A 16,689-nucleotide genomic window follows, 5' to 3' on the forward strand; every position below is an offset into this window, starting at 1 on the left:
TATATAGCGAGCATCCTTTCCTAACAAAGAGTAGTTTTTCGGCAGTACTCATGGAAGACAAAATTTTTGTCGCTAGTGCAATATTTCTATTTATTGAAGAACTTATTTGATCTCTCTTTCATTATTGTGAATATACTACGTGTGGCAGATTTTTTTAACAGGTTGATCTCTCCTTTCGTTTGTTTACATGGTCGATAAAGTGACCTCTAGCCAATTTATACTGGTGTTTGAAACTCCCACTAAATCCTAAATTCTTTACTACATTTTTTTTCATACTGTTTTCATTTAATGAGTCTACAGCACGTTTTTATTGTAATAGTTGTTCTCATTAAACACGTATTATTTCGCTGAAAATAATTTAAATTATTTGTAACGTTTATCAAATAGAATCTCTGTACTGATTTCAAAACTATCATTAGTGGTAATATTTATTATTATTATTTATACGTAATATGTGTCAAAGAAGTTAAAATAATCCTAATATATAAGACAATCATAAAAAACAAATATACAATTCTTGTTCTCAAAAGTCAGATAGAACATTTATTGTATTTGAAAAATATATATTAAGAAATACCAACGAATTGAACGTTTCGTATTTTAAATTGGTTCTGAACACCTGCTTCGTATTGTTTGATGTTGGCTTAATTAGATATTTAGTATTTTTAGCAGTTTTTGTTGTTTTTGTTGTTAACATTTTTCACTATACTTATAAATATGTAAATAAACTAACACCACTATTCACTATTATTTTTATTAAAATAATGGGAAATTGTGTATTTTATTACGCACAAATTATTTTAACTAATTTTATTGAAATTTGCAAAATATTTTATAAAATAAAACTGAACTATTTTTTTTATACACGTCTATCGTAGTCATAATAACAATCAAACCAAGTAATGATATCCAATAACTAAAATGATAAATTGTAAGCATAAATACAAAAATGAAAATGTCTTTAATCAAAATTATTATAAAATGACTATCGTTACCTATTTTTTATTGTAAAATGTAACGCCAAAAATTAAGGTTTAAATGTATTTATAAAATAAAATTGTCGTCAAAAGTAATTTAAAAATATATTTGTAAACAAATGTAATAAAAGCCAAAAATAATACTTGGAATTTTTAAAAACAAGTCCATAGTAATGATAAATCAGCCGATAATTTTAAATATTTGTAAGTTCATATATTTGAGGCAAAAAAATTACGATAAAAATAAATTTTTGTTCACCTGTAAACGAAAGCACTTTCGCAAATCTACTTCTACATTTATACTACTAAAATGTAAAAAGAATAAAACGTAATTCGTGAACGAATTTCATGCAAGTATCGACGCGAATCAAATTACTACATACATATATGATTTACATATGTATATATAATAGTATATATATAAATATAAATAGAAAAATATATATTCAAAGCATATTATTTTAGATAAATATAATATTAGCTATAAAAAAATACTCTTATAGTTAAAATATATATTTGATTACTACAAAAATATTCACAAAGGGGTTAAAAAGTATGATTATCAAATATGGAAATATTCTGATATTAAATGCGTTATTATCGATGTTGCTTTGAAAAATAAAAATTCCGGTAATGAAAGCTATTTTTAACGTATAAATGCCAAAGTATCCATTCCAACAAAGTCCTATTGCACAATACATTTTTCTATAGAAAACTGAAAGCACTCGAGTCTCGACTCTTCGCATACTTAGGCATTTCACAAGGATGCTGCAACTTAACGCCTTTTCAGTTACCTCTAGTTGTAGAAAGATAAGGGCTATGTACCAAAATATATATATTTATTATACATTATAGACATTCCTTAATTATGTAACGTCTATCGATTTAATGTGTCAATGCTTTACTACAACTTACAGAAACTTTGAAATATACATTTCAATGTTTCTACGCCCTAAAATAAGTAAAACAACTGACTTTTTCTAAAACAAGCATCCGAGCTAATCTAAATCTTCATGGCGAAAACTTAATAAAATGTTTTTTACGAGTGCAAGTATAAAGAGATGATAAGATTAATTAAGTTTGACTTAAAAGTTGGGCGTTTATTAATTATTTTTTTATATATTATGTATCTAAAAATAATTGTATTGTTTATATATTATATAAATCGTTGCTTATGAGATTATTATTAATATGTGTATATTCTGCTTTATTAAAAAAAAACCTTTAATGGTTTCGAAAGTTTTAAACTCTTAAATTGCGCCCATAAGTACGTCATAATTTACTTGACCACTAACCTCTGTATGTTAACAGCCGGAGGGCGCTAGAAAGTTGTTCAGAAGCCACTAAATTATTTATGTTTGTATAAATTTTGTATAATTTCTTTGTTGCTATGACATGAAGATGAAAGTCATTTACATTTAAAATGTAAGGTATAATATCTAAAACTTTAAACAACGCATGTGGTTAAAATTACCTGCTATAATTAAGTAAAATAAATATTTTTAGTATGCAAATACAAAATATAGGTAATAATAAAAAATCTTTATTATTATTATTGTATTACCATCAGATAAAAAGATATTAAAAAAAATAAAAAATGAGGCAATGAGAGTAATTTACTAGTCATAGAAGTATGATTGGTAAATGAATGGTTAGGTATTCGAAAAAATATTGTAGATTATTGTTTTAGTATTTTATTATTTATTTTTATATAAATTGTCAAAGTACTTAGGCTTTAATCAACATAAAAATGTATATAGATTAAATAATAATTGCGATGATTTAAAGGTAGATTAGTATATTAAAATGAATTAAGCTAAGGGAATGTTAAATGTTATATATTTTTAATAATGTATTATTATAATATTATATAATTTTTATTTTTTTACATTTGTGTTATATTTGCTATGTATATTTTTTGCTTTTTACATTTTACAGACAACAAATAGCAAAATAAATAAATAGGTCTGAATTTAATAAAATTAATAATACCAGTATTCCGATGTAAAAATAAATATACGCTTTTTAAATGACGTAAAAGGGCGCTTGATATTGTTAGCCCAGGGTACTTAAATGTATTAGGACGTCTGAGATGTTCATAAAGAAGAAAGAATGTCAAAGAAAAATGAATGATATTACTGCTGTATTAGAAACTTCATTAATTTTAATCAGTTTTTGAAGTGTGTAATGTAGAATATTATCGTTCTTATATATAAAAAGTTATGTTAAAAACTGGTATCAAAATATAAATTAACAAAATTAATCGATTCGCTATTAAATTAATATTAGGTGATGAAATTTAATGTAATCAATCTATATTTTACTATATATTCATAACCTTGTCGTTATTTTCAATTAAATTGTATTATAAAAAAATATGCAAAATTACAAAAATTCTATATACGTAGAGTTTTGACTTTCGTGTTTGACATATATAACAAATATACTAGTATTGTGTATTAATTTATACCAATATCGCAAATTACTAATTATATTAAGAATACAATGTAATTTATCTTTATACTCATATATCACTTATATTAATTTTCATTTTGATGATACCTTATTATTTATAGTCCAATATAACTCGAGGACATTTCTTCGCTTTTTTTTATTATTGCTTAACGTCGCGAGTAATGAAAAAAAATTGGGAAATTTGATGGCAAATTCCAAAGCTATTGATGTGAGGTTTGATTGAGAAATATGTAAAAAATGAATTTAAATTAATTTCCCTATGAAAAATACTTTTGATTCATAAAATACTAATATATTAAAATATATGTTTTTTGTTACTCTCAAAGTTATAGTTATTCCTGTTATAAAATAATGCTCTTTGAACCGTTTTATGAAAAGGTATTAATGTGTATTTAGTGACACAAAAACAACGAGTGACTAATAATATTCATTGTTTGTAAAGGGACAACTTTTAAGTAAGCTTTGTGGTAGAACTTACATGTACATATATATATATATTTAGATGTTCAGTAATGTTCGTATATAAATTAATTATCCACATTTTATATAAATGGGCTAATCTCTACTTTAATTCGATGCTAGGGGTATGATCTTATCTGGAGAACTTAAACTCACAGTCACTGGTGCTTATTAATATTTGTAATTATAAGATACACAGACTCCGCCGCCGCCAAAAGTTTGCGGAACGCTTTTGTGTGAAATATAGATTTTGATACGACAATTAAAAATAATATTTTAGAAAATAAAATTCTCATTAATTCCGAGTCTCCGAACTTCGGAGAAATAAGACGCAGGCCCTCTAATTTCATTCAACACCTGTACCTTATTTGCCTTGCTCGTGTGTCTAATTGATATCGTCACCTTTACGCAATTACGTTTGATCTTAGGTCACAATCATCCGAGGAGCGTACGAAGCACACCCTTAACTATCTATCCCTCAGCGAATTCCTTGAACCGCCCTCCAATTTCGCGCGAATAAATAAATTCAAAGGGCATATTCGGTTCGGTGTTTATATTTGGGGCGTGTTTTCGTCCCAAGACCGCCGTTAAACTTGAATTTTATTCGCTCATGCGACCTCAAAACGAAATTAATAGGTAAAAGAGGATCGCAGAGGACTCCCTGGAGGAGTCTAAACACGCGTGTCCAAAAAAAGTTCGTATTAAAAATATAAACTCATTGTAGCTTAATCGTATTATGTTTTGAATTTCAATGGCAAATTGGGTGCGAAACGTTCAATTATGTATTTATTGAAAGCTCGACCTTTTTGAAGTGTAGTCCGCAATACCATTAAGACCCACTTCCATTCACATTTGTACACTTCCGTTCAACGTAAATATCGCGTCGATGTGAATTATCGGCTTACGATATTAATGGGTTTGTATCGAACACTATGAAACAATTTATAAGTACAGTGAGTAATTTAATAAAAAGTTTGAGGTAAACTTTGTTAAAATTGCAAATTAATCATGAAAAATTTATAGGATTTATTCACACGGGAAGAGAAAAAACTCGTGATGACGCACTTTAAGGACATTAAAAATGCATTATGTGCCATTAGTGATGTTTTAATAATATATGCTCTTTATTTTAATATCAATATTGACACAGTATTAATATTAAATATAATTCGGTTAATAACATCAATCGATAAATTGTCTTATGTATAATACATATACAGGTTGTGGCAAAAGTACTAGAAAAATGTTGATACAAATCCACAGATAATCAACTATTTTATTATTTAAAAAATATATTTATTTATTCTTTATTATTGATATTGTTCAATAATAAATAATACACATATATCAGTGGATTTTTTTTAATCCTTAGAACTTTTGTGAAATACACTATTTAATTTAACTCACTCAGCAATTTTGCCTTTTGCGTGGCAGGAACATAACTGCCGAATTATATATTCGTAAGTTTGATAAATTCCGAAATAATATATTATATAGCAGTAAACATATATTTCGATTATTATAAATATGTTTTACTTTCAAAACAAAATTTAATAAAACACTGATTTAAGATTGATTTCGAAGATAAAATGTAATAAAAGAATTCACAAAAATGTAATAATCTCAAAATTCAGTAGATTGCGAAAGCTCGACGACTTTTCAAGCCTTAGGTCCGACGCGAGTTTTGTTAAAATCAAAAGTAAAGGTAATAATTACGTAACAAAATTAGGAAACCTTCGCCTGCTTTTCTTGAACTTAATTTCCGGCGCAAAATATAATATTTTTTTATTTTATAAATATAATATTTTATTTAACGTTATCAGCTTGAGTCGCTTTTACTTTATGTATGAATATATTTTTTATTAAAACCATTTACGTTAATTGTACCGTAAATATTTCAGTACCCATCTCAGTGTTGACGTTTTAATAGCAAGCAAGCGAAGGATTGGAATGTGTACTTAGTGGACGCTGAAATTTTTTCATCATGTTTTATAATAATTGCGTTATTATGCTTCTAACAATTTTCTGTCGTAAATATTCTCGATTAGTGGAATATTTAGAGCACCTGTGTCAGGTAATTTGGGCGAATCAACGCACAGCTGCTGGTCTTTCTAAGAAAACTCAATTATTAATCTGAACTCTGAGATGTTAATATTTCATGAACGAAAAACAAACATTTTCCGAAACTTTTCAGCATCAAAACATTGTTATGTATGAAACGCAAAAGTTTTACGTTTATTTGAACGTACCCTAATGAATTATTAGATCTTATTTATACAGGTAATTCATTTAAAATAAAAATAAAAAATCCTTTCCTTCGTAAAAATAAACTTTTTAATTTATTTAATTAGCTGGACATTCTTTAAAACTTACTTTAGAATTTAAATTATATATACCACTGTGTGTTGAATGGTTATTCTGACGGGATCTAACAATTTTGGGTTTAAGGTACATTGAAATAATAAAATAATATACAGCTAGTAAAAATCTACAAAAAAAAAAAATGTCAATATATCTGTTTTACTAATCCACATTTCAATTAAAATTCAAGCATAAATACATGTGATAAAGTAAAGGTTTTTTTATGCATAGTTTACCAACAGATATGTACAATATTTTTAATAAATACATTCACCAATTATAAAAAATTCCAATTTAAATTAAGCGGCATAAATTGGGGAAAATAATTAACAAGTTTTAATTTGTGTTGCCAATATGTTTAAGCACTGATTCAAATTATTTTACTTTTTTGGCGATGTATTTTAATGAATAAAAATATACTAATATGAAAGAGTTTTTCGGTGTGTATTTAATTAAAAAATAAGATGGAATATACAATATTGTAGTATTGTCCGTTCCGAAATATATTTCTTCGTTTGTGTATGTGCATTGAAAATGCGACTTTTATAAGACAGTGTATATAAATAATTTATTTGCAAAACAATTTCTAAGCTTGTGAAACCAAAACATTATTTAAAAGACGACCAGCGAAGGAATTCGGTGTTTCTTTGAATAATATATATTATATAGCAAAGAGGAGAAAAAGTTTACCTTTCCCATTCATTTTAAATTATATACATACATACATTTGCTATTAAATCAATTTTAAATATTTTATTTCATTCAATCTATTCTGTTCTAAATTCTAATGAAATTTTAAATAGCGTCTAATAAAATTTTTGTACATATAATACATAACATATTTTAGGCGTTTTGATAAAGTAAATGTATGGTACATTGTTTGAAAGTATGTAAAACGGACTAACTTATTGTGTTTTATCATGTTTTAACTTTTAAAAGTTTATAATATAAACATTATACCTACATGATCATACATTTTTACACATGCCTATACCCTAAACTTTTGCAGAAATTTCCAGCGGTGATTTTTATTTGTGAATCTTTATTAAAATATACTTTGTACATTAAATATTGTCATATAAATAAAAACGCTTATTAAATCAATAAGCAAGATCATCCAGAAATAGAAATCGCCACAAGGTTTCTAAAGTAAATAAATACCCCCGTGAAAGCTACTAAGCTCAATTTCAAAACATACACTTTAACCATTATTTATAATATTTTATTAATATTATGACGTTGACAATCAAAAATAAAAAAAATTAACAGCCAGCTTATAAACACTCAAATATTTTTCTGCTAAAAAAATAAATGTAGTCGACAACATTTTTTTTTTAATTTTGCAATTAAACATAGTATTTGACATCCTAATATTTTTTGCTGTATAAATTTTGTTCGCAATTAAACCAATATTAATCAAATACATACAAGATATTTAAATACATACAATATATTTATTTTAGTCGTGACAACAAAAGGGAGTGAGCCCTAAATTACCCTTAGGAGAGGCCATGCGTATAAAACTAGCACACAGATTTTAAATAAAAAACTTTTACTTTGGGCCCGTTACGCTCATATCATCAAAACTTTTTTTTATTATTAGTACATAATATAATATATTCTTTATGAGCAGAAAGAAATTTTTATCAGAGAACTTTAAATCGTAATATGTATGAATTAACTCAATTTTAATTATTGAGATAAGGAAAATCTAGGTAAAACTAATCTATATAAATCACTAATTCCGATCTCCCAGATACAATAAAAATTGGAAAAAAATTATGGTCCATAAAGGACTGGAACCCATATCTTTTAGGTCAATAAATAAAATCTATTGTGTTGGCTTTGATAGTTTTAAATTTGTATTTTGGTAAATTTAAATTAATATATATTTGGTATGAGTAAGATAAAGTTTAATTTGCTTACCAACTTAAAATACATATATAATGTTTAAGATAAAGTATATCAGTTAAAATATACGTTTTTGAACCTAATTTTATCAGGTGTATCATCAATGATACTATATTTATCATAATAAATTTGGCTAAATGATAGCAACATGTAACAATTATAGTAAAAATATGGAAAAGAAATAAAAAAGATCTCAAGAAATTATTTTACATATACCTATAAATTTGTCTAAAAAATATTTTATTATCTACAGTATATCATTATCTGCTTTAAAAATAAAATATACTAATTGTGGTAAAATGTTATAGATAAAGGTACTCGTCCATTAAATTTATAAAAAAATGATACAAACCATCTTCTGAGTTTGTGTATTTCATAAAACTCTATTTTTAAAACTATTGTTTTAATTCATAAAAATAAATATTGCAAAAATATTAAAAAAAAAAAGCTTAGTTAGAAACATTTTAGTTATTATTGTTACATTTGATCTATCCTAAATATATATTTGCTTGAGAGAAAAAAACATTTTAAGAAGCGGATGTTCGTAAACTAAGAAGAAATGAGAAAAACTCCGATAACTTACTACATAAACAGCTATAATAAATATATGGTAGAGAAAATAAATTTGCTGAATGAAATAATAAATAAAAAGCCTATTATCTTTCTATTTTTATTATTATTATCGATTTCATAGTAGTAAATATTGTCTATCTAATAAAAAATAGCACATATGAAAAAGTATCATATGTAATAATTATCATACCAATATGATACTATTATTACATATGACTCTTTTCTCCTTACAAAGATACACTTTTTAAGAAGAAAAGAGTCATATACAATAATTATCATACCAATATCAAAATTAAAAACTCTAATAGATGTTAATTTGAACATATTTGCCCAGATAATAAAACTTTTAAATTCCGAGGGATTGGAATGTAATTACGGGAAAAATTAGTCACAAAATCAATATTAGCTCTCGGGGATTGATGTATTTAATTAAAAGTTTAAAATAATTTTTAATCTGTTTATGTTTTATTTTATAATTAAAATTTATATTTTATTATAAAAAATAATATATTGCATATATTTACACGTTATTTATTGTGGTTGAATGTCGCTCTAAGTGGATTGAAAACGTAAGGGAATAGCGATTTTTATTTTATGTCAGTGTACTTTAAAAGCTACGGGATTTTTTAGATATATAATGTTTTATATACACTGTAAACAAATACAATAGTAATGTGCCATCTTATATATAAATACATAATATTTAATATTCGCAAAGCTGTTTTTTCGACTGAATAATACATGTTTTATTTAATACTAATAAAATATGATCAATACTTTTTACAACTGAGCTTTTACGTTTCACTTTACAACATTGTTTTTAATAAGGACACATTAATACAATTTCTAGAAATTTTAATCATTTCCGACTTTGTATTATGCTGAGCTTTTCACTTGAAACATTTCACGTATTGAGTGTAATATATATATAATATTAGTTCCAGTGAATATGTGAATGGTAAAATAGAAAGTGAATCATTATTAATATAATCCAAATAGTATTTATTAAGTCAAACTTAGAATTGAAACTACATTTATGATTTCTATGTATGAATGAAACCTTTTTGCCGTTACAATAAATCTATTTTAAGATCAGGCGACATTGTTTAGAGGTTTCACTGGTAGAACTTTCTACATATTGAGGCAAACCCATAGGGATAAATGTAATAAATTTACTGCCATCACTCAATGATAAGCTTATAAAATAGCTCTGCGTATTTTGTATATATCATGCACAAAACACGTGGCTAAAAATAACAATTTAAAATAAGATCAATCTATTAAGACATGTAGCTTAGAAAAAAATGTTTTGAACAACTCAAGAGCATAATTTCTTGGTTAATTTTCATACGTTAAAATATTATTTTAATGTGTGTCATATACAGTCAATTTTCATTTCACTGTTTTGATGTACCCCAGATATTTATATATTTACATATATATTTAAAGAATTCATAAATGAAAAACACTGTAATTATATTTTAAGATTTTTGAAATTTAAATAATGGTATACAAAATAAAAAGCATTTAATTCATTTAATAAAATTTGTTTTCATGTGAATACTTTCTATAGAAAATAATACAAATAAATGAAAGAGTACAAAATAAATTAATATAACAAAAAATATTTTATATTAATTTTATAAAAAACATTGAGAGCCACTGAATAGATACAAAAAAATCAGGAAAAGTGGATTAATATATAAAAATTATGTTAAATAATTTAACGATATTTAATAATAAAAAAGTGTTAAAATAAAGTATTAGAACATACTAATAAAAAAGTAGTAAAATAAATCAAAGTAATAAAACGTTGAGAGTCACTGATTTGTTTGTATAATTGACTATAGTAGTAATATAAAATAATGATAAATAAATAACAGCAGAAATAAATTTGGAAAATCACTACCAGGTGTGTATATACAAATGTGTATAAATTATCTCACTACTCAAAAGGTTAAGCAGCTTTTTCAAAAAATATAACTGTGGGTTATGAGGAAAGAAATTTGCAAAAGCTTTTTAAAAATTCTCTTCACTTTGCTATAGCTGCAAAAATATACTTCTTTGTGTTACTCCAACAGTCATTAAAAAACATTATAGGATTGTGGTTAAGATTTTTTTAGATTGTTCAATAGTTAAGCATATTTATATTATTATATAAAAGAGACCTGAGAGAACGATGAAAATTAACGTGTATAAAATTGATTGATACCAATTCATCAACTTGATTAAATTTACCTTAAATTGATAGCACACAAACATTTGACATATATACCTTTTGATCGATTGCAGCAATTATATTTAGATAAAGGCGCGGTTAGTACTCGGATGATTAAATGTTTTCCGACCTTATTCATTAGATCAAGTGACATAAACGATACTTTTTTATTGTTAAGCAGGCGATTATCATTTTCCTAGAAGCAATCACATATGATTTCTCGATTTTGCTATAATGTATATACCCCTATGATTGTCCCTCGCTTAATCTCCCTCTCAAAACTTTTCGAGCAGTTATCGTTTTTGCTGAATGAGAGTCACAAATGTCCGTTATTTCCACCCGTTCGAATGGAAATTTCGTTACTGCATTTGCACACGTGAGTTATTTCAGTCGTTTAGTCGAACGTTAGTGTTATTTTCGTATCATCAAGTATGCGCGTTACGACGGAGGGAAATATGTACGTGGCGCCAAGGTGAAAATGCCTCCATTAAGGCGGGCTTGAAAGCTTTTCCACTTAAAGCTTTGGATGTAGATTGGAGCTTTTGTTATATTCGGCATGCTGAGTTTGCGAGAATTCGCCCCTATGTGCTGTAATCTAGGAAGAGAGACGAAATTTACTGTTTTATGTATTGTCCGAGATTTTAATCTAACTTACAAAACGTGCAGTTTCATGTTTTAAGAGATATGTGATACGTTTTATATGCAAATGGATCATGTATGACGATTTTCACGGTTGACGAGCTTAATTTTAACCATATTCTGTTTTACTTCCTTAATTATATATGCACGGTTTAATTCGTGTATTAAATAAAATAAGGTGTTTTAAATGAAAGCAATCTTTTGCTCTATTTCTTTGTAAATTGACAGCGTTGTACATATTGTTTATACTGTATTATTTTCTCTGTACATATTTGTCGCTGTCATCAATATGCAAAATACTCCGATGAGTATTTTGCTTATTTTATTGCAGCACAGTCTTCCAATCTGGGTCCTCTGCTCTTTTTGTTCGTTATTTACGACATATGTACATATTTTTGGTTCATAGAGAGAATTCGAACAAAATTTTTTTAGATTTATTTATAAGAGTGTATTTGTATTCTAGTGCCTTTTTGCTAGGAACGTTGGGATAAAATTCATTGCATTCCCAGCGTAGCGTCTACTCAATGAAGCACTTTTTGAAGTTACTAAGGGGCGGTGTCTACAATCCGTCGATGCTCGGTGAGTTTCGGTTGCGAGCTTAGAGTGCCGCGATCGCATTCTTAATTCTTGCCCGTTGCGGCCAGGATGTTAACGCTTGAGAACGCTCCTCAAACACTAGCCATCCAGCTTCTCAATGAGCTTGACAAACAGAAGGATGTTTTAAGCGATAGCTATGAGGAGCTAGAAAAAAATGAAACGGTGCTCATATATTTTATGTGTGTACCATAATTATAATAGCAATCATGACACATTTGGAAAACATGTTAAATCATAATGGTCAGATTTGTAATATTAAATAAAAATAAAATAAAATATAGTTCATATAGAGCAGCCCGCTTTGCCCCGAGGTACGGAATAAAAATAGTTTTTTGCTTTAAAACAAGCTTTATATTAAGTTGATCGGACCTCCATACAAATTTCATAAGACAATTTTTTTAAGGCTGTTTATTCCTTTGTTTTAATGACTAAGACTTGTTAGAAATAGAACTCATAATAAACCTTACAATATTCGCTAAAACAATATGTCACTTATTTGCAAAATAGTGACAAATATAAAACTTAAAAATTTATAACTCCGTTGGATAAAATCATACAAAAAAGTTTTCTTAATTAAAAACGTTTAAAAGCTAAACTTGCATCGAAGTAAAATATAAAAAAAGTAGTTTAATTTGCTTTAAAACAATTTTTATATCAAGTTGTGCTAACTTCCATACAAACTTTTATGAAACTTGCAATTTTCTTAAGGCTGTTTATTTCTTTATTTTAATGACTGGGACTTAATTTTTTTGTATAAAAAAGTTCTTTTAGAATCCTTATAATATTTTATTTAAAAAAAGAAAATATGTTATTTTTTCCAAAATGGTGGCAAATTTAAAAACTTGTGTAGGAGTGCGACCGTGGGTGTGAAAAGTGGTTAATTCTTGTGTCTTTCTCTTATAAATCGATTTTTCATTTTACTTGCAAGATCTCTACACCTCATTTAAACATTTCTGACCCATCCAAAGAGGCGATGAGATAAATGAGGTCCAAGTCCAAAAAGAGGCGCAACAGGTAGTGCGATACAAGTGACACAAAATAAAACTTTTGACCGAGTGCGCAGTTAAAAGTATCTATGCAATACTTTATATTCACTAGAGCACTATGAAAAATGGTAAGAATTAATATTTATTTATATTTTTTTTTTCAATAAATAATTTACCCTCCTATATTTTTTATATTTCTTTGAATATGAATAAAGTTTAATTGAATTCCATTCAATCAAAGTATAATTTAAAGGTCGCTTAACTATTTCAAAAGGCATAACAATTATTTAAAAATATACAATATAAAAGAGTTTTCAATTTTATTATATCTCAGTAAGCGATAAAGAAAATTCGAGGAAAATTCAAAAAAATAATGAAAAACTTATTTTCATGCTAAGGTAAATTATATTTCGAGTATATCATACAAATAATATTTTCAAAATAAATAGTTTAAAGTGAAAAGTTAAATTATTTCTTAAATAAAATTGATATAAATATTCATTTACAATGTATATTTTTTTAATCATATAAGCTTAGCTTTTATCTTTGTTGAAAAGTATGTAAAATAATTTATTATGCATAGCATCATCGCGATGTAAATGACAGCCGTTTAAAAAATATACAATAATGAAAAAGAACACAAAAGAGGAGTTTTAAACCAATTACATAATAAGCTAAAATTCGTTTTATCATAAAAATATAAAAAAAACGCCTTGTTAAATTATAAAATATTATAAATTACAAAGTAAATATATAATAACATAATATATACTTACGTGAAACGATTGCGATCTTCACTCTCGAACAAATCATTGTTTCTAAATGCTTTTCAACTATACACTTCACAGCTCTAATGTACTGGATTTATTGTTTTTCGCACAATGAATTTTCCACGTCACATTTAATTAAAGTAACACATAACTGTTGTAAAATAAAAGATTTATTATATAATAAATCGTTAACTCTTATATAAAATATAGAGAGTTTAATTATATTACACTTATTTATAAACGATTATTTATTTTATATTAATAATTAAAGATAAGCGTATATTGCTTTATAACTAACACTGTATTAATATAATATATTCCTATGCAAGTTTATTTTTATACAACTTTTTTATAGTTCAGTTTAATTAGTATTTATATAACATATTCATAACAATTTATGAATATGTTTATATTATAGTGCCATTGTTACACATATTTTATTAATAATTTTTATTCAAATTGGACTATTGAATATAAAATAAAATAGAAAAATCAGAAAATTATATTTTTGTTTGAGTTAAAACGAATGATAAATCTGCAGTAACTGCTTGTAAATTAAACAGTATTTATGGCGAGCTTTTGTTATAAAATGTAAGGTACAATGATGATTTAAAAAAATTTTTGCTGAAAATAAAAGCCTTAAAAATAAATAAGTTCGTGAATATCCTTCTGTTGTTGAAAATTTTAACTGCGCGTTAAAAATCGAAAGCTTACACAGTTTGCATTTTAGTAATCCGATTCAATTCTAAACCACTCAAAGCAGCTAGGAAAATCTAAATAGCTTGAGAAAGCAATGACGCACAAACTAAATAACTAAAAAGGAATAAAAAAATCGGTATCACAAAGTACGGTTATTTTATAAATAGACAAAACGCATCTCAACTTGTGAGTTTTAATTCTGTGCATTGGTGAATTTAAAAGGTTTATTTTTCTTGCACGACAATGCCCAACCATACATTGCATGATTTAGGTATTTAATTAAATACGCGGATATTTTATTATTAAGATTTCTAAACAGATGCAGCGAACTATTTGTAAAATAAATAGAGATTTTGGTGTAGTTATCTTGAAAACTATTTTCAAGGATAAGTTTTAATTTCTTTGTACCAACTCTAGTTATAACTCCTAAATAATCACCGAAATAAATAATCTTGTATCTGATTGCCATGTATACATTCTATACTATATTTATAATTATTATCTGATAAAAATGTATTTAAACTAACAGATAATAAGTCATATAATTTAGCTAAATTTCCTTTATTATTTATATTTTTAATGTAAGAATAATGTTTAATTAAAAAAAATATGATTTTGTCAAATGTATTATTTAAATACTAACTTACGTATTATATCTCTATATCTAAGAATAAAATTAAAATTGTCCTTGAAGAAAAAAATAATTAAAATATCTTCCGAAGAATAATGATTCACCTTTTTATTAAAAAACAAATTGTGATTTAAATATGATTTTAAGACTAATTTATTTATACTCGTTGACTCGAATAATTATATATATACTATAACATATTAGTATGATATTTATTAATTATTATAAAAAGTAGCAATAGGGTACAAAATTTGTATTTTATTAAAAAGAATCGTAATTTTTTACATATATGATTTTCACTTTTAATATTAGCCAATCTGTTGTTAAATATAATGAGAATACATTACATCTACCTAAAATGTTACATCAGTATACAAGTCATCATCCTTAGTAAATGAGAAAAAGGCTCATTAGGAAATGTAAGGAAACACGAAATAAATAGAGAAAAATAATTTGATATTGATTCTAGACGGCGCATGTTTTTGTTAACATAATAACACATACAGTTAGGATATTGTTTATATGTATATTGATCAAATATCTATTTAATCAAAATATATATATATATTATAACCAAAACAATAACGCATTAATTAAAACGCTAATGCTTCCAGATGAGAAATTTTAATATATCCCTTAGATTTAACCGTTCGGAGGTCAAGTGTAGAATTTCGCATGAAAATAAAAGATTAAAAGTTATCGTGTTACGCGAAAAAAACACATAATAATAAGCGATGGTGTTCTATGTGCGAAAATAAAGGTTTACATGATAAATTCGAAACCATTTATCAAAAACTGGAGCAAAATTACATTCTCCCTAAGAGATTATTAACTTTTCGGCATGCCTGCCCGCGTCGTATTTAGGTAGAATTTGGGAACATTTTTAGGCAAGTCACCTTGAATGTATTAAAGAAACGTCAGGTATGACAACGTTAACAAGCTTCCTTCATTATCAAATATATTAAAAATTATTTTATTTTAACCAGCAAGTTGAGTAATGTTCTTGGGTGCGACCTTAGTCCTGTCGGGCATAAATCATAAAGGGTTGGTTTAAATTTATTTTAAAAAGCATGATATTGTATTATTTTATATTATACAGGACGATACATTAGAAAGTTTATATTTTCACTAGTATTGAAATTTCAAAAATAGGAGCATGATTTTCATTTTTATTTAAAATTCATTTTATCACATTGCTAAACGTAATTAAAAAAATAGTCAATATTTTATCCGTTAGTGCATGCTTAATATAAAAAGATATATTTCAGCTAAGAATATCTTTAACTTTCATTACATCTACCAACATTTATTTTTAAGCCATTTATAGATAATAATACAATATATGCAATAAGAATTATATATAAATAAACCAACCAAAATACAAAGCGTACTG

General features: G+C 25.9%; 3 protein-coding genes across 3 annotated transcripts in view; 2 read left to right on the plus strand and 1 right to left on the minus strand.

Moving 5' to 3' along the window:
• The window catches only part of LOC148231084 (uncharacterized), a 29,104-nt gene extending 14,992 nt beyond the window's left edge, over positions 1 to 14,112 (minus strand). Inside the window, exon 1 of the mRNA XM_088195190.1 lies at positions 13,973 to 14,112. Coding sequence (XP_088051316.1) covers positions 13,973 to 14,009 — 37 coding nt within the window. The 5' untranslated portion in view covers positions 14,010 to 14,112. The remainder of the gene's footprint in view (positions 1 to 13,972) is intronic.
• The window catches only part of LOC148231080 (uncharacterized), a 185,317-nt gene that overhangs the window by 122,091 nt on the left and 46,537 nt on the right, over positions 1 to 16,689 (plus strand). The window lies entirely within an intron of this gene.
• The window catches only part of LOC148231082 (junctional adhesion molecule 2A-like), a 314,013-nt gene that overhangs the window by 102,587 nt on the left and 194,737 nt on the right, over positions 1 to 16,689 (plus strand). The gene's annotated exons all lie outside the window — the stretch shown is intronic.

The sequence above is a fragment of the Plectrocnemia conspersa genome, unplaced genomic scaffold (genome assembly GCF_051122295.1).
Source record: "Plectrocnemia conspersa isolate PC_06_02 unplaced genomic scaffold, ASM5112229v1 ptg000010l, whole genome shotgun sequence".
NCBI lineage: Eukaryota > Metazoa > Arthropoda > Insecta > Trichoptera > Polycentropodidae > Plectrocnemia > Plectrocnemia conspersa.